Here is a 19,404-nt window from a genome sequence, read left to right on the forward strand (position 1 = left end):
GACAGTCACTGTGGGTTGGGACAGGAGGGCAAGGCCCTTTTCTCCCAGGTAAATTTGGGCAGCAGAAAGGCTGGAGCACCTCGGTCAAGAGCACCGCGGTCCTGGAGCACCTCGGTCAAGAGCACCGCGGTCCTGTTCTCATAGGGATGGACATTGCTCAGGGTGTCTCATGGAAGTCAGAGTTGCAAGGGTCATTGGAAAATACAGCTCCAAGCTGTCATTGCAGAGCTGCCTGGGGAGGAGCAGTAATTTTATGAATGAGCAGCCAGTACCAGCACTCAGCCACTGGACAGACTGTGGAGCAGCGTCCAGCATCTCCTGTGTCAAACCCATAACTCCTGCCTTAACTCAAGCGTGGCTTTTCAAAAGGCACCACACCTCCCTCCTGTCCTTTCCAGGCTCCCTTTCTATATCTCTCTGGTTCTGTCTGCACACCCTCCCATGGAAATGTCCTTGTCCATCTGTCAACCCAGCTCATGCAACAGTCCAAGCATCTCTGCTTGGACTCGGCATCCTGCATCTCAGTCCAAAGCAGCATCCTTCTCTCTCAGCCTGTTGTATTCATGCAGCTGGCAACCATCCCGTCCCAGCACTGCCACTTTGCATGTGTCTCTTAGCAGTGAGTGCTGAAACTGCGAAAGTCCTGCCTGATTGTCACTCAAAAGGAGCTCATTCACTGTTAAGACGTCCCCGTGACCTCCCTGGGGACTTCTCCCCGTCCTTCACCCTCTTCCTCAGCTGGAGGTCCAGAGGTTAGCTCCTTCCCTGACGCTTTTAGCAGGGTGGGTGCATGTTTTGGCTAGTGGGTGCATTCCCTGACTGCTCAATGAGGCTGTCTGCTGTTCTACAAGGAGTAAATCTGGTGTATTATTTAGATTTTTATATTGGGCCGTTTATTTTTAAGGCTTTTCTGAGGGCACGTGATGCACTTGGGCTTCTTTGTGGCATCTGGAAACTGGTCCTGATGCCAAGGAGAAAATCCTGTGAGCATTGCTATAAGCCCTGTATACAACAGCACTTCAATGCATTGCTGAGCTGCCTGCAAAGGCTGCTGCATGAATTAAAACTTCTGTAACTGGCCTTACGCAGGCAAGGTCCTAACCTTGGTTTCCAAATAGAGCTGAAGGCACAGCTGCTCTCCCTGTCTTTGACCTGCAAGCTAAGACATTATAAACTCTAAAATCTCAGATCAGCAATTCTGGAGGATCATCACTAAATGCTCCCTATGTTCTTCCTCCACAGCAGGGACGTGGGAGTAGAGAGACACTGGGGTAGCTGGGTTGTTGGCCATCCAGTGCCAACGGTCTCCTCATGGGAGATGCAGCTACCTGTTGCCCCTATCCATCCTATGCAGTCCACCCAGGGTGGTGCCTCTTTTGCAGTTCAGACCATGTTTAATTGAAGCCTAATTGCCCCTTCATGCAGTTTTTGCAGTTGCTGTATCTCAGGGCACAGGGCCAGGACACACCAAGCGATTTGGAGAAAGGTGGCTGGCTGGCACAAAGCACCCCCCAGGCTGCTTCGGCGGCAGGGACCTGTGGAGCAGCCAACAAGGGGGTTATTTTGGATTCACTTAAGCTCTGAATGATGAACGCTTGTGCTGCTAATCAGGTGATAAATACTGACTAATACAACTAAAACTTATCCTTTGCTCTTCTGCTTTGCAGAAGTGAAGTGTTTTCCTCTCTTCCAGATGAGAGGAGACTGGCTGGGTGAGTGATGCTCTTGGAGGATTACTCTGATCAGCACAGACATTCATTTAGCACTCAAACACCTACTTTCCTTCAGTTAATCCTAGTGGTTCATTAACAAGGGATGTGACACTGTTCCTAAATTGATGCTCAACTATAAGTGATCATATAATCCCTTGGATTTTAGATGTTTACAGATTAGGTGCTTCCTATTAGCCTTTATTGCAACTTTCTTGTCCCACCACTTGTGATAATACCACAATAAGCATATGGTTTCTGTATGTTTCATAGCGAGCAGTTAGAGGTCAGTTTGCTGGATGCATCTGCCTGCTGGATGGGTCACCCATCATTTTACTATGGATGGTGCTGGAGACCATAGTTGGGATTATGTGGCACACAAACCCCCATTTCTTTAGGAAACCAGCCTATATGTTTTCAGACCAGAGTCACTAATGATCAACATTTTAAAAAGGACATCCTGTTTTGGGGAGAGAGAAGGATAGTACGTAGCTGTTATAAATAAATACAGAGAAACCGTAGGGAAGGAGCTTTGGAAGGTCTGTGATTTAGTAGAGGGGAACAAGGTAAAGCACCCCCTTTCCTTCTGCCTGTTGTGGGGGACAAGGAGGTGCAGCCTGCAGGGTGAAGGGATGAGGACCTGAGCAAAGGGGTTGGTACGTGACTGAACGGCAGGGGTGATGGAGCAGTGGTGAAGAGCAGGGGGGCATTTGGGCAACGGTTTCCTGCTGTCTTCTGGATTGCTAAATTCACATCTCTGCCCTGGAAGCTAGGCGCTTGTCAAGACAGAATAATTAATCTAGAAGCACATGGTGCTCTGCCAGGAGGCCTTTTTTTAATTAAAAACAGATATAAAAAAGTCTACTGAGAAACTGGCATCTCTGATGAAACCATGAAATGTATGTCCATGATTCAAGGCTGCACAGTGGGGGTGCTCTGGGTAGGGCTCAGCCCCCATAAAACCTCTGCACACCCATCTTGCAGAGCATGTTTTCTCCTTTGCTTCAGAGGGCTGTGCTTTTCCCAAATGAGTTACAAATTCACTAAGAGGCAGGACACCAGCTATCATCTCCTACTGTGCCTGTTTTGGTGGCATTTGGCCACCTTAAGGGGTAAATGGGAGTCCATCGTCCAGGGGATCAGCAAGGTACACTTGGGCTTAAGGGAGTCATCTGTCCCTCCTCACTTGGATGCAGAATTTTACCTGCTTGTTTAAATTGGTGATGAAGCACACTCATACCTCCTGGAGTGAGCCAGAGGTGCTTCATGGGACTATAAATGTGTGGTCTAGGGGTGTAGGTCAGCCAGATCTAGGGAAGGGTGGAGACAGAGGATGGGTGGTTATCTCCAGTCATGATGTCTTGGTCTCACCACTTGGGTGCTGCAAAGGAGGACTGAGTGTCCCTGGCCGGACCCTGCCCCATCTCACTCCTGCTCTGTCTGTCCTCCCAGGGCCGGTGGGGAAAGATGTTTTCCTCAGTGAAGCCATATGAGAACCAGCGCTACGCCTCCCTGAAGAAGGCATGCCAGCGGCGGAAGCAGCTCTTTGAGGACCCGCTTTTCCCTGCCAATGATGACTCGCTCTTCTACAAGTCAAGGATCCAGGGAATTCAGTGGAAGCGCCCAAAAGTAAGTGCACTCATCCCCTTGCCCCTCAGCACTGCTTTCCACCATCTCTGCTCTCAGGCATCCCCGAAAATACACAGTGCATCCTTTACCAAGGGTCCCAAGCCTCAGCCAACATCTCCTCTCCATCCCCAGCAGGGTTTATTTGCCTAGACGTGGTATTGTGAGCCTCTGGGATTCCAGGGAGCCCTGCTGCACCCAGGTCCAGGCTCTTCTACTGCCAGGGAGGACCAAGTGCAAAGGAGGCTTCACTGTGACTTGGTTTCCTCATGCATAACCCAGAGAGATGGTTTGCAGCCAGGTTGGTCTGGTTAAGCCTGGTGGGTCCAGCAGGGCAAACTTATCTCTGAATACTCTTGGTGGTCCATTTGGGAAGTGAAAAGAAGATAAGCTTTGGGTAGGTGAGGTGGTTTTGGGGTCTTTGGGAGGTGAGTGGTCTAACCCATCCTTCCTCTCCCGCACAAAACCTGCATTCTCTGCATGTCCTCTGCAAAAAACACTCTGCACGTCCTCCATACAGCAGTGTGTCATGGAGGCAGGTTGTGGGAGGTTGAGGGTAATGCTGCCTGTCCCCCTTCTGCTGTCCTCAGTGCCAGCCCAAATGATGCATGTCAGGGTCTGGGGGCACTATGGGGAATTTGTGTGTCCTGGTATGGCCAGCTGCTTGGGGTTAACCATGAACCCGCTTCTCTGACTGCCATGAAATACAAGGAGTCCCAGGGAGCAACGATCATTGTGGCTGGGGAGAGGCAGTATCACAGCATCTAACACACCTGGGTTTCCTTCCTTGCCTGTGGGTAGAAGCAATCCTCTCTGCCCAGCCCATGCTGTTTTGCATGCAGCTTGGTGGCATTTCAACATGGTGGGGTCGCCTGAGCTGCCTTTGTCATCTTCAGCTACGCTGGCAGCCCAGAAAATCAGCTGGCCTTTTGCAAGACAGTGCTGCGTCTGTCTGAGTGAGGGCAGTCTGGAGGGGTGGACAAAAAGGCTTTGTGTGAAGGGAGGGATGGAGCTGAACTGACTCTTTCTGTGTGGCAGGAGGGGTTGAGCCCCCCAGCATCTTACCAGGCTCCTCGTGGGAGGAGGTCTGGCTTCTCTCTGCTCTGCCTTGCGCTTTTCCACACCAGCTCTGCCTGGACACACAGGGTTTGTGCAAAGCTCTGTGTGTGTTTTAGTTTATTCTCCTTGTCTTCTGGAGTGGAAAGATGCTCTGTGCACAGCTGCCTTCTGAAGACAAGACCCACCATGGTGTGGTCTCGTTGTGGGGGACAAGGTGAACACACCTTGCACATCCCATTTATACAGCAGATAGGTGATGCCTGAGACTTTCTAAACAACTTTGTCTGGGACTAAAAGATAGGGAGGTATTTGACACCCCCTTGCTGATTTCCATTCAGAGACATGCACATTAATTCAGCCCCATGTCTAATGACAGAGGACTGGATCCAGTTGTAGAGGGACAAAGTTTGCCTGTCCTCTGCTGAGCATCTGTGTCTCAGAGCTTTTCTCCATCCGCTTTGGCTTTCAGCTCACTTACAGCCCTCGATGTTCAGGCATGTAGCATCCACACTTGCTTAGGAAGACATGAGGTCAGCCAGCAAGGTACCATCCACTTGCTGCCTTGCTGTGGTGAGCATGAGATCTTTCTAAGAAAGCTTTCTGGGCCTTCTGGTCTTCACCTGCAAGGTGGCACCCTCATGTAGTCCAAGGCCGTCCCTGCTGAAGCACGGTGTGAATTCAAGCCCTTTGCAACCAGCCAGCTCTGCAGTTTCATAGAATCATAGAATAGTTTGGGTTGGAAGGAGCCTTTGAAGATAAAGCAATTAGCAGAGGATGGTTGAACTGGGGCTCTTTCTGGCATGGGCTGGCAGCAGGAATGGGTGCTGGAAGCGGGTCCCACATGCAAGCAAGGTCCTGTATGCTTAACTAGACATGGAGATGGCCCCTCTATTGCTGCTTCTGTACCAGAGGAAGGGAACTTTGCTAGCAATTTTGGCATTAGGAGTCTGTGCAGAGCAATAGCAGACTCCTTGATCGTTTGATCAGACCTGTCTAGCTGCCTTGACCACAAAATCACCATAAAACAAGAAGTTGAGCTCACATCTGCCCTGGGTACTGCTGAAGTTTACAGAAGCTTCTTTCTCTAAAGGCTTTGCCCAGGTTCTTTCTTTCAGTTGTTCCTTTTGGTAAAAGTGACCGAATTTCAGAGGGAGAATGGCTTTGTGCCAGCCAGCTGATGCAAAGTGACGTTTTAGTTGCTGGACCCAATTCCTACCAATTCTCTGAGGGGAAAAGCCCAGAAAAAGGTCCCAGCATCTTCTGCAAGAAAGCAAATGCGGTGCACCTGGGTGTTAGGGTTCTTGATATATATCTCACCATTTTGCTGTCAGCAAGAGAGCTGGGAAACACCACCGGCTTCTCCAATTCAATACAGTATTTAGTAGGGTCCACGAAGTTCAAACCAACTGCTCTGCCTGTGTGGTAATTGCACAGTACAGTTATTAAGCCACACGGAGTCCCTGCAGCATCCTCTTTCTATTACAACCAGCAAATCTTCCCTTAGGCAATCATATTTCATTCTTGTTTAGAAAAAACAGATAGGGTGATAATCCTGACTTCTGATATGTGCTGGTTTGGGGACTTCCCGACCCAGAAATGGAGTCTGCCAGTCTCATGGATGCTGTCTGCAGGGAGGGGATGGCATGTACACACCTCTGTTATCTCTCAGGGTGGCCATGGTTTGCTTTGGAGAGTTTCAGCTGAAACCGCGTGATAAAACGTAAGAGCTCGCCATGCTTTGCGGTGAGAGCAGAGTGGGTGGAGAGTGGAAATAAAAGCTGTCAGCTATTAAAAACAAGTGTTTGCTTTCTCAGAAAGATTGTCATGTGATCTAGTGAGATCTGGAGAGAAGTGATACGTAGGAGCTACGTTTTTCAGACAAAGCACTTGCATGTGAAAAGTAACTGTAGTGAACTCGCTGGTGTGCTGGGAATGAGCTTTGGCAGGAGCGGGATCTCATTCCCACCTATTTTACATGGTACTAGTACAGGTCTAAAGAGCCCATCCCTCACCTGTGCATCCCTTCCTTCCCCACCAGGACCTGTCCTCATCCTTTCTGCTCCTCCACGCGCTCCCAAAGCCTAAGCCTAAGGCTGCTATGGAAAAAAAATAAAAAAAATAAAATCTCTGCAGTGTGCTCCCTCTTGCTTGAGGTTTCTCTGGGCGGGAAGGAAAAGGGGAGGCTGAAGGGCTTTGCTGGAACAGCTCATGAATAACCCTTCCCAGGTCACTCTGTTTTGCTTCAGCTTCCTCCTGCATCTGGCGCTGCAGCCTTTCCTGGAATGGGCTCGGCCTTTATTCTTTCCAGCGGCGTGTCCTCCCTCCCTCCCTTCCTCCCTGCTTCCCCCTGGCCTGGAGCCCTGCTCTGGGTGCCAGACCTTTGCAGAGGGAGCAGCTGTTCCAGCCCTCTGGTCCGGCCTCCGAATGTCTCCGTGATGCAGCAGGACGAAGCCAGAAAGCTAATTGCTGGAGTGTTTCGGAGGGAGGGAAGCCGTAGCATCAGCCCAAGCTGGGGAGCGGGTCCCAAAGAATGTTGTTTCACTGCATCCACTTACAAATTAGCCTGGCTGCTCACTGCTGAGCCAAAGCAGATTTCGGAGCTGGCTAGGGCAGAGCTGCTAGGGCAGCATCAGCGTCTCTTTCTGGCAGCAGCACTTGGCTATTGCATTAGAAATTAAACCTAGCTTTTTGGGCTAAGCCCAAATCCCAGCACCTTGCTTGAAATTCCTTTCCCTTGCGCTCTGCCTGTTACCGTATGAAGGAGAGGGCGGTCTCTGTATTCAGGCAAGTAGTACCTCCCATAGAGAAAGTCTTATCCTGATCCTCAAGCTCTGGGTTTTGCCCTCCCAGTTTGAGACAGGTGCAGCTGGTAGTGCAGCACGGGGGCAGGAGTTTTATTCTGTGCACTGGGTGCGCTGGTCTGGGCTTTTTTGGGAGCTAGGTGAATGGGGAGGGGAAGGGGATGGATGAGGTGCAGGCTGGGTGGCAGAAATAAGGGGAGATCTGGGGCACCCAGCTGTGTCTGCTCATCCCCTGGGGAAAAACCAGTGATGGTTGAGGGTGGAATTGGCTAATCTACTCTGTGAGGAGTGTTCATCTCTTCTAATCATCACAGTTCCAGACTCTCTTCTTGGGTACGGACTGCTTCCAGTGACACCATGGGGTTGGTACAGGGTTAAATTTGGGTCGTTAGTAACCCTGGGCTTTAGCCAAGACTTGTTTTCTCTCTGCAGCAAGGTGGGCCACACAGTTCAGGTTCAGTCCACCAAGCAATGACCTGCTACTGAGATGGGTCACTAGCCAGGACAAATTTGGGCATCACTATGCTCCTGTGGGAAGCAAGTGATGTCTGGGGGAGACTTACACTGTGCACAGATGTGATGCTGAACCACCCAAACTGCATGCTCTGGTCCTCCCCCGCTTCCTAGGGAGACAGGTTGAGCCTGGAGAAGGCTTTTTCTTCCCTGGCCTGAGAGGCATTTCCCCGTCCACAGCAGTGTGTCACAGGACCTTGCAGAAGCACCTCGTGGTCTTCCCTGAGATGCAGAGTGGTTGGGACAAGATATCCCACAGGTGCTTGGGGGGACACCAGGTGGCAACTCAGTGCTGAGCTGCACCAAAGGTAATGTGATGAGAAGCACAAGGGCTTCCAAGCAGGCTGTAGTCACAGTGACTGGGTGGCTCAAGGTGACGTGCGGTGATGGTTGAACCTGAGCTGCACCTCTGCACTGTGAGTTCAAGCCCGGCTGGTTGCAACCACCAGAGAAATTCTCTTGGATGTAGTCTACACCTTCCCGTTTTCGGGGGGAGAGTTTTGCCTTCCAACCCTGTTTCTCAGTATTTTTATCTCTCACCAGTATTCGCTTGCAAGCACTGAGTTACCTCTGCAGGGATTGTCAAGGGAGGTTGTCACTGATTAAACAGCATAAAGGTAGATTCTTGCTAAATGGCAGTATTATATCTGGGTGAAGGCAGTGTCATTTGGAGGGGAAAGTCTGAGAGTCAGAGTAGTTTTGGGGGAGACAGAGGGGCAGCTCTTTTGGGAAGGCCTGTGGGAACCGGGAGGTCCTAGGGCAGCAGGGCCATGGCATTTGCAGCCCTACTGTGGCACCGGGGAGGGATGCTGTCTTGCACAGCCCTGGATTTTTGTTTGATTTTTTTTTCTCCCCCCCCACCCCCAGCCAGACAAGAGAAATCTTGTTTTAGAAACCAAGAAAATACCATTTTGCAGTAGCCAATTCCCTGTTGGCCTGACATATATCTAGCCTGACTTGCATATAGGGGTTTTGTCCATTATATCCATTGTCTCCTGAATTCAATGTTATTGTGTTTGGAGGATAAGGAGATATTGCAGGATGGGAGAGTGTCTCTCAGATCCCCTTTTCCTTGTGCTAGTGAGCACTTAGCTCCTTTTGCTTGCTGAGTGAGGGTTATACAATCAATCCCCGTGGGGTTTTCCTGGAAGGGGAAAGGAGTCAATGAACTAATTCACTAAAAGCAGGACCGGCACTTGCCCGCCCACAAGTTTCTGCATTAAAAGGTCTGTTCCCCAGTGTATAGCACAGGCTGGGAAGCTGGCAAAAACACAAGGGTGAAGATAATGGGGAAGACAGAGGTTAAGTTTCTTGCATTTCTTTGCTCTGAAAGCTCACTCAGAGCAGGCACACAGAGGCAATTAGAATGGTAACAGTCAGTGGGAGCAATAACCTCCTGGTGCCCCACTCTGGAGCTTCTTCTGCCAGAAATACTAACCTCTGGGCACCTGCACTCCAGGGATGCCTTTGCTCAGCTTTTTGCAGCTTTTTGGCCTGTCTCACTCAGTTTTGGTCCTGCCCAAAGGATGCCTGCGGTTGGCATTGATGCTGTGGCTCGTCTGTGCTGCTGGATGGACCAAGGAATCATCTTTTCCCAGCAGTCTGTCATCTGTCTGCGATCCATCATGGGAGTCAGAGTCCTTCCAGATCTTTGTTTCTCTCAGCTTAGGAATTTATGAGCTGCTGATCTGTTAATTTATCTGCTGTTTTCAGTAAAGCGTGGATCTGATTGCCAGTCTGGTTGCTCCTTGCCAGGAGAGGATTTGGTCACCATTTAATGCAATCTCTGAACTGACCTTGTTTTTAAGCCATTCACAGGCTCACCCCATCCCTTCCCCTCAAGGATGGAGAAGATAATTTTTGGTATTATTTATGCTTATTTTAAAAGGTGTCTCCTCTCATTACATGTGATGCTGACCTTGGCTGTGTTCTAGCAGACCTTGCTGGATCCCCTCAGGGCCACAGCCCTATGGTGCCAGGCAAACACACTCTTCCCCCTTGGCCCCAGTGAGGATGGGGGGTGATGAGCTTCCCAGCATGAGAACAGCTTACTGCAGCCTTTGGTAAGAAATTAGCCAGCCAGTCAGCTCTGTCCTTGGCATCAGAAGGACATGGCCTTAAATGCAAAAGTAACAGTAAAATCAGTGGATTAGATTCATTGCCTGCTTCCTTATGCAACTGCGTGTCAGTGTCTAGAAATTATTGTGTGGGTAATGGGAAAGAGCATAACGATAGCAGAGGGTGTTGCAGAAAGGAGCCCTGGGATTCTGCTGCCCTCTGAGCTCCGTGGGAGGGAATGGTGCAAATCCTCCCAGATTTGGCTCTGGGGTGCCGAAGGGGCACATTTCAGCCTGCGGGGCAGGTACAGAGCTAGTTATACCCTGGATCAGCCCAGGCTTTTAATCTTCGTGCAAGACTGTGAGCTCTAATATTTGAGCCCTCTGAGAGAATGGGATTTTGGGACGATTTGCCTGTGTTAAGGGCAGGCTCTGTCCTGCTGGAACAAGTGCCTTTTGCCAAAGCCCTTCAAAAGCCCCTTGCAAAGACTTGATCAGGCACAGTGCTGCTTCTTGCAGAAGGAAAATAAAACATGAGGTGCGGTAAAGCCGAGGGCTGAGTCCGGCTGCTGCGAGAAGTGGCTAAAGAAAGAAACAAACAAAAGGAAGTGTTGGTGGGGGGACGACAGCCAGAGCCACGCTGGCCCTGCAGTTGGAGCAGAAAAGGAGCCGTTTCCTTGGTCTAGTAAACTTGAAGCTAGAGGAAACTGTCGATGCGTCGGCTGATTTCTGTGTAACGAGAGGTCATGGCTTCCTTGAGTTAAGTCCTGTTGAACTAAAGTTGACCTGCTTCCTCTAAGCACTATGCAGGTTTGTTTTTCCAGGAGAGGAAAATCCTCCATGATTTTGGATCACTTGCTTTAAGACCAGTCCCTGCCTCAGGATTTGCTTTTTTTTTTTTTTTTTTTTGGCTTAACTTCAGCGTACACCCTTTGGATCTTGTGTGCCCACTTGCTTGCTTCTGCATTTCTGTTCCCTTTAAATGTATGGTAACCCTGTAATGCATATGTGTTTGGGGCAAAGCGTTACCTACAGCTGTAAAGAAACAGGTACAAACCCTCCCTCCATCATCTTTCCTTCTTGCCTTGCTCAGCAGAGCCTGGACTCCTGTCCAGTCCAGGAGCATCAGTGGGTTGATAGGGGCTGAATAAATGCAGCTAGCGTCTGTCTTTGTAAACACCCCAGGGCAAGGGCTTGTCCTTTCCTCGCTGCCAAACAACTTGACACTGTCTGAACTATTTGTTCGGAGCATTAAATTCTCGGAGTCGTCCCTTTTTAAGATAAAACACCAACGTTATTTGACAGTGAGTGGAATGGCACTGTTTCTCCTCTGATATATATGATTTAACACAGAGACTGTTCAACTACTCCTCCAAAGCCCTGCAAAGATTAAAAACTTGTTTATAGTGTGGACTGAAATGTGCAGTGCAGGGAAGCATGGTACGGTGGGATTTTTGTCCTATGCGAAGGCGCTTAGCCCAGTGCCATCATTTAGACCTGTGTACACTGAAATGCTGTGCAATGGGGGGATGAAGTCCTTGGGATGGTGTTGCCTGGCTTGACCATCCTACCCGTGCTCCTGGCTATCTGTCCCCAGCCTGCATGCTGCCTCGCTGCCATGTGCAGTTGTAGGGACCTGGTGCTCAGCTCCCTGTTATGCCCCAGCCACCCCTATGGACAAGACAGTCCTGAACTGGGGCACTTGGAGAAGAGTAGGAGAATGAATAGCATCCTTGAGAAAGGACAAAGCCTTTGGGTGTCAGCGGTGCCCTGGAGCACAGCACACAGCACAAGCACTTGGTAGTTGAGCTCACCAGCACCAAGCCTGCGCAGCAGGCTGCTAACCTGCGTGATCTGTTGACCCCTTCACATCCTCATCTGGATGCTCACCTCTGTGAAAACCCACCAATAGGCCCCTTTTAGACCGTCCTTTGGCACAGAAAGCGTAGTCAAGAGCAGCACCCCAGGCTGATGCTGTTAAGGGAGTTTGCCATATGCTCTGGCTTCACCCCCACCTTTTCACCCCCGGCTTCTCAAGTGCCCTAAAGCAAATCAGTGCTTCAGCTGCTATTCCCTGTGGAGCAGGGGCAAGCTGGCACCACTTCTCTACCCATTGAGGTGGGTAGTGTCTCACTCAGGTCTTACAAGAAGAGATCAAGTCAGCAAGGGCGAGCTAAAACATCTGTCCTCTTCAGGTGATAGCTGGGGCCAGAGGAGCTGTGTTGACCAACAAGGCAGCTATCACCTGAAGGGGGAGACCTGCGTGTTCACGTAGAGATGAAACAAAGCATCCCACATCTTTGATATTTCTGCATCTTTGGGAAGAAACCACCACTCAGTGATGCATTCCTCCCAGTTCCCCTCCAGAAGGAAAAGGGTGGACGAACCATCTTAATGGAGAGTGGTCAGGGATGGTTAAGGCTTGACTGTGGTCTGGTAAAAATACCATTGATAGAGTTACATAAGAATTAATGATGGAAAATGTAAACAAAGTGCTTAAAAACTGGAGAAACTGGCTTGAAGTCTAACCATATGTGTTTAGCCTGTGTAAATCACGTAGTAAGTTTGTGTGGAGACCATGTGCTACCTGTGGCTGCAAGAGCTTGTTCGTTCCCTTTCTTGGAGCTGCTGCTGCTGTACCTGCATTGTTGTGTCTCTCAGTAAACTGGCAGCAAACTGAGCATGAGCTGAAGGCTTCAGAGTCCCACCTGGAAATACTGGGTATTGCCTGTCTTAGTGGGAAACTCAAACAGGTCGGGAGAGCACCATAGGGGAAAGCAATGCTACCGAGGAGGGATGAAGCTTGCTTGAGTTCGACATCTCTGTGAACTCCTGCAGCTTCGTGACTTGATCCCGTGGCCTCTTGGGAAGATCCTCATGGATTGTTAAATACAGGCTTCATCCTTTTTGGGGAACACCCCCTTGGGGGTGCTGGAAAGCTAATGCTGGGTGCCTACAGCCAACACTGCTGCCAAGTTAATTTCTGCTTCCTTCTCTCAACAGTGGCAGGAGCTCAGCCTTTTCCTGGCGGGTGAATATTGAATCATTTTCTCTAAATAATGCCCCTTTTTTTTTCCTTCTCCCAGCTAACAGAAGCTCATGAGTCCACATTTCTAGAGGGTGGTTTTCTCATAAAGCAGGTTTCTCTGTTTGTAAAACTACACCCAGGGTATGAATAACCAGAATAGGCGTGGGCTGGATGTATTTTCTTTAAATGGCTTAAACCCATGATAACCTCTTCATTGTCATTGCATAGTCAGGGATTAATTTGGGCTGTGGTGGGATCAAGTCCTGGTCTCGGTCTCCTCTAGATGCTGCTGTGCTATAAATATGACACAATCATAAACCAAAGGGTAGTTGTTCGCTCTGGGACAGTATGGCTTGAGGCAGTGTGGGAGGTATCCCTGTGGAAAAGTAGTTAGGAGGTTTTTATCTGAGATATGCACAGTGGAGGGTGGAGGTAATTTTCCTTTGCAGTTTTAGGTTCTTTGTTTTCCCATCAATAACCTGGATCTTAGGATAATTTAAGAAAAATAACCAAACGACAGACAAAACAAAAAAGGCCTGCATGGTTTGGATTCCTAAACCTGTTTTGGAAAATGGGCTTTCGGTGAGACACAGAAACGGATTCAGGAAGGGCAGCATTCAGCAGGCACGAATGCCAAACTTGAATTATGTCACTTGGAGGCAGAAACAGTGCAGCCGAGCTCGTGGTCATGTCAGCTTGCTCCAGGATTTCACAATAGCTCTGTGATGAGTGGGTGGGTTTGGACTATTCCTCCCAAAATACTGTGGTTTCTCGCAGCAGGGCTTACTTGAATAGGTTCCTCCCTTCTCACCAACATGTCCCCACCACCGTGTCCTCCAAGGTGGCTCTAAAATGGTGCAAGCTGTGGGACAGCCTCGTGGCTCATGCTTGTGGTTCATGGTCCCTCATTTGTACCAACAGGACCGTGAACCTCCCCAAGTACAAGTTTGGGGCCTAATGCAGACAGTTTCAAGCCAAAGCAGTTACTCTGGTTGAGCATAGACCCCACAACTCGAACTGCTGGTGCAACTGGTGAAGGGTCTGGAGCACAAGTCTGATGGGGAGCAGCTGAGGGCACTGAGGTTGTTCAGCCTGGAGAAGAGGAGGCTCAGGGGGGACCTTATCGCTCCCTACAACTACCTGAAAGGAGGCTGTAGGCAGGTGGGGGTCGGTCTCTTCCCCCAGGTAGTAAGCAATAGGACAAGAGGAAACGGCCTCAAGTTGCACCAGGGGAAGTTTAGATTGGTTATTAGGAAAAATTTCTTCACTGAAAGGGTGGTCAAGCACGGGAACAGGCTGCCCAGGGTGGTGGTGAAGTCACCATCCCTGGAGGTGTTCAAAAAACATGTAGCTGTGGTGCTTAGAGGCATGGTTTAGTGGTGGACTTGGCAATCCTGCAGTAACAGTTGGACTTGATGATCTTAAAGGTCTTTTCCAGCCTAAATGATTCTATGATTCTGTAACTGAGGGTGCAGTGTGTCATGATGAGAGGATGGGCTTTGGAGGGCAGGTGTGTTTTAAACCCATGATGCTGCCAGACCAGGGTTGTACCTAGCCCTGCAAGTCTTTAGTACCATTGCAAGAGAGTTTAGTCAAAGGAGATCCATAGGAGAGCTCAAGACTGGGATATGATGGAGGGTGGGGTGACTTGGGAGAAGGTGGCCAGCAGCACTGTGGTGAATCAGAGAGGTGTATCTGCCAGAGAGTGTTAAAGTTAAAACAACCATGGGAGCTTATTTTTGTTTCTCCTTCTCCACCTCTCTGGTATAGTTCCCTAGAGCCCATGCCTACATGTACCAAGATTTAAGGGGAGGAGATCCAAGTGGAGAGCTGCTGTGTTTGCTCAGTATCCTTCGCTTCTTGAACCTGTGGTTGTGTGCACTCGTAAGGGTCAGGCTGGCTCAGGCGATGCAGCAGGAAGAGGAGCCAGGTGACATCATTTCCATAAAGGAACAATGGCCCATGCGGTGACCAGACTGTGTTGGGACTTGAAACTAGGAGGGACCACCTCTGCCTCTGAATCGGGTAACCTGGGGGACATCACCTCTGAGCATCCTATCCCCCAGTTTGTCAGCGAGGTGTTTTAAGACTTTCGTGCTTCGGTGCTGAAACCTGCAGATCTCAGGGCTGTTAGGATCCAGGGAGTACTTTTTCTTAGTGGCTCTGCAACCAGACGTGTCAAAAAAACTCGTTGTGGGAGAGGCAGTCTGGGGAGGGCTGCGTCTGAATGTGTGGAGATGCTAAAAGCTGGGCTGTGGTGGCCTCTGCATCAGTCTTGCCTGGGTAGAGACCGAAGAAGTGCTGGGCTCAGTAATGGTGAGGCTTTCCAAGAGCGCATCCCTGGAGAGCATGGGCAGAGGAATGGGAATGGCAGTTCTGAGGTCTCTGCACTTGTTCCAGTCTCCTTCCCATCCTTTTCCCTCTCTGCCTGCTCCTGCAGTGCTCTCACAGCGTGTTGCGTCTCTCTACTTCAACAGAGAGCTCTTTGGTGACTTTGTGCTTTGGATACCTGGCAGACAAAAACTGCAGAGGGACCTGTCTAAGGCTGCAAAATTGACCTTTAGATCTTGTTTGTCACCATCCCTGCTCTTTCTGGTGCCAAAGCAAACGGCATGGCGTGGTGCTGAGGTACACAAGCAGTCATGGGCTTGGTGGGGGCGTGTTTTTTTGATGCCTCCCTTTACAAGCAAGTCCTGTTGGCTGTGGGCGGAGTGTCCAATGCCCTTTGCATGGCACAGGGGCTGATAACAGATACAAATGTGTATACACTGAGATACTCTGGGTGGATTAGCATTAAAGACGCCTGACTGAGGCAATACAAACCCCCACGAACAGTTTTATAGGTGCAGATATTGCCAGCCAAACCTGCCCTTCACTGTGGGTGAAGCCGAGCCACTGAGGATGTAATTTTCAGTCAGGCTTGTTGCGAGAGGACGAGGTGCAATGGTTTTAAACTAACAGAGGGTAGACTTAGACTAGAAATAAGGAAGAAATTTTTTTATGCTGAAGGTGGCAAGGCGCTGGCCCAGGCTGCCCAGAGCAGCTGTGGGTGCCCCATCCCTGGCAGGGCTCAAGGCCAGGCTGGACGGGGCTGGGAGCAGCCTGGGCTGGGGGGAGGGGGCCCTGCCCATGGTGGGGGGGTTGGACTAATTGACCTTTAAAGGTCCTTTCCAACCCAAAGTGTTCTATGATTCTGTAATAATCCGTTGGAATACATGGATCCCTGGTGTTCTAAACTCACCCTGTTCCCCTTCCCTTCCTTATGACACTCAAGTGCAAATTTTTTTTTGCAAAATTGCATCCCCGTGCAGGTACCTGCAGCAAGGCAGTGCAGGGACCTTTGTGTCATCTGTGTCACCGTTGCTCACTGTGCTTGGATGCCTCCTGCTCTCTTGGCTCTGTGAGTGACCTTTAGGACACAGGATCATTGTGGTTCCCCATTGCCCAGGAGGGGGGAAGCGCACCCACACTAATAGATTATCTTGCTGGTTTTGTAAGTCTGAGTGAAAGCATTGATCCTGAAACAGGCAGACTCTGCAATCCAATTAAACTAGTCTGCTCCTTGCAAAATCTTGTTAGCAAAAAATGGTCCTGGCATGCAGCAGATGTTGTATCTCACATGATTATTTCCCCCCTTAGCTTTTTCCCTCCCTGCAGCTGGCTTGACACAATCCAGATCCCCAGTGAATCTAAAGCTCAGAAATCTGCACTGGGAAACATTTATGGCAAGACAGTCACCAATTATAAAGCCAATTAGGGGGTGATTTGCTCATTACTACTCTGTGTGGAATTGGACTAGCTGGAGAAGATGAGGGTGATATTTTCTGGTTTAAATACATTTGGAAGAAAACTGTGTGCTGGGGGAAAGAGTTCCAAAGGGGAGGGCAGAGGAAAAGCCCACATGCTTTTTTGGTGGGAAGCAGTATTACACCAGCGAGTGCAAGAGAATTGTGCTGATCGGGTCTTTTTTTTCCTTAATCCACCTCAAAAACCCAAAGCCAGAGGCAGCAAACTGGCTCATTCTGCATAAGCCAGACTTGGTACCTCTGCAATCAGCCTCTCACTGACCGAGAATTTAAAATCCTCTCCCAGCCCTGGCTCTGGTTTCCCCCTCTGTCCCACATTTTTGCAGGAGGAAGGATGTGGGAGGGAGTGTATGAATCACCAGAACTTTGAATCACTGGTTTGGCCCTCCCTGTATTATCAGGCGATATCTTTCCGTAGGACCATCCACACAGGCTTTCTCTAAGTTGTATTTTGTTGCCTGGAGCTCAGTGGCCATTTCAGCAGGCACTTTTAGGGAGAGCAGATCATCTCTGATGGTGCTTAGGATCTTAGGGATCCTGCAAGACAGGTTCTTCTTGGGAGTAAAGAGGCATGGATGTCTCTCTTGGCTGAGATGGAGTTAAGAGCAACACAGCAAAGCCATAGCTTCCCTGCAGCCATAGCTCTTGGCTTTCTCCTGCTGTTCCTTGCTGTTTACCATCTGTGTCCAACTAGGAGTAGCCACAACCCAGGATCTGGCTGTGATGAGATGAAGGACAGGATGGACTCCCTGTTTGCTGAAGTCTTGGGTGCCACGGGGCAGTTTGAGCTGGTTCTGTGGTGACTGGTACTTGAAGCTAGAAGGCTCCCAGGGTGTGCGTGGGTGTGCACGTTTGTGTGCTTCCTTCTTCTCTAGGGTTTGTGGTGCTGAGAGTATGGAGTATGGCGTGGTATTTGCTTTCTGGAGAAGCGTCCATCTGGGTAAATGTTATTGCTCACCTGGTTTCTGTCTGCTGCATGGCAGGAAGGGGAGAAAGCCAAGGGGATGACCTTCTGTGACCAGAGCATCTCTGCGTCTTCCCTCCCCTGGCACATACAAAACGCAGGCTCTGTAATTCAGCCTGGCTGCTGAACAAGCTCTTCGTCTCTTTCAGCTCTGTCTGCAGGGGGAGGGAAACAAAATTAAATATTTTCTTGCCCCTTTTTGACCTGGTTCCCTCTGGTTTCTAGTTCATCACCCACCTCTGCATGTGGGCATGGTGCTGCATGGCTCTGAGTGTCCTTTGCACCCTGAAGGCACTGCATCCTGCAGCAGGGCCCCAGTGTGCTCCATACGATCCTGGGGGCATTGCAGTCTTGCTGAAGCAGCACCTTGGTCCTTTGCTTCCACCTCAGTACAGGCACCTAGGGAATGTCATCTCTGTAGTTTGAAGGCCACATAGTCTAGACCAGGGCCAAAATGTGTGAGTGGGAGCTCAGCAGCTTCAGTGGGAACTGAAGAATCCAAGTAATTTAATATTGGGAAGCACCAGTCTAAGGGATTTGGGAAACCTCAGGAGGTTTTGCTGGGGAGACTGACCCATGGGTGAGTCTTACCCTGATGGGATCAGCTCTGCAGTGTTAGAGCAAGGAGGCAATGCTGCCTTCCCCTGTGCCAGTACAGCAAAAGGCCATGAAGATGATCATCAAAGGACTGGAACATCTGACACTAGGAGAGGCTGAGAGAGCTGGGACTCTTCAGTCTGGAGAAGAGAGGGCTCAAGAGGATCTTAACAATGTGCATAGATACCTGATGGCAGGGAAAGAAGAAGACAGAGCCAGACTTCTAGGTGGTGCCCAGTGACAGGACAAGAGACAGCGAGCATAAATTGAAAACCGGGAAATTCTATTTAAACATGAGAAAAGCCTTTTTTACTGTGACAGTGGTCCACACACTGGCAGAGGTTGCCCAGAGAGGTTGTGGAGTCTCCATCACTGGAGATATTAAAAATCTGACTGAACAGGGTCCCGGGCAACCTGCTCTAGCTGACCCTGCTTTGAGTAGGTGGGATGGACTGGGTGATTTCCAGAAGTTCCTTCTAACCACATTGATTTGGTGATTCTGTGCTTAGCACCACTGGGACTGAGCTCAGTCCTAGGACTTGGGGGTGCTGCATGGTCTTTCTGCAGGGAAGCATGGCAGCTCCTCTCTGCCCTTCAGGCTGGACTCCTGGGAAGATTCATTGAGCATTTTGGGATTTGCACAAGTTTCGTGCAGAGCTCACGTGGTGTTCCCTTCCAGCTGGGCTTGTATATTGTGTGGGGCTGATCCTCATGCAAAGCATCACTCCTCCTCCAAAGCCTGATGCATCTCCAGGCACCAGGCCATGCAAGATCCTAGGTCAAGGGAGAGGCTGTCACCCCCTGCCACAGCAGAGGATTGTGGCATTTAGCAGCCTTTGTGCTCCTAGGAAGCTTCCAATTCAGCTGCAAACTGCCATGGGGTCTTGCACACTATGAGGGAAGGAGGTTAAAAAGTCCACAGGCTGCTCAGTTGTAGAGCAAGTGTGTGCTTTCAGCCACAGCCATGCCGGACCAAAAGCACCTTGAAATGCCACATCCAAGTGTGCACCCGGATGGGAAATGCCTACTGCAGCATCTGAAGAGCTGCCTGAGTGAATCCTTCAAGAAGGATATACCCTTAGGGACCAACCTGCATTAGTGGGAAGAGAAGCTGAGTCAGATGAGCATTGTGTGTGGCAGCAGGAGCCCGCCCTGGCGTGAGTGTTTTCAGCTGCAGCACCTTCATTGCTGCTGTGGGTCCAACAGAGTAAGGTCTAAGGAGCTGCACCTTTCATCTGTGCCAG

The 19,404-nt window shown here is 50.0% G+C and overlaps 1 protein-coding gene across 1 annotated transcript in view; it reads left to right on the top strand.

The window, feature by feature from the left end:
• The window catches only part of CAPN5 (calpain 5), a 57,778-nt gene that overhangs the window by 13,148 nt on the left and 25,226 nt on the right, over window positions 1-19,404 (top strand). The window contains exon 2 of the mRNA XM_055702469.1: window positions 3,162-3,338. Within this exon, the coding sequence (XP_055558444.1) occupies window positions 3,177-3,338 (162 nt within the window). The 5' untranslated portion in view covers window positions 3,162-3,176. The remainder of the gene's footprint in view (window positions 1-3,161; window positions 3,339-19,404) is intronic.

Source organism: Falco cherrug, chromosome 2 (genome assembly GCF_023634085.1).
Source record: "Falco cherrug isolate bFalChe1 chromosome 2, bFalChe1.pri, whole genome shotgun sequence".
Classification (NCBI taxonomy): domain Eukaryota; kingdom Metazoa; phylum Chordata; class Aves; order Falconiformes; family Falconidae; genus Falco; species Falco cherrug.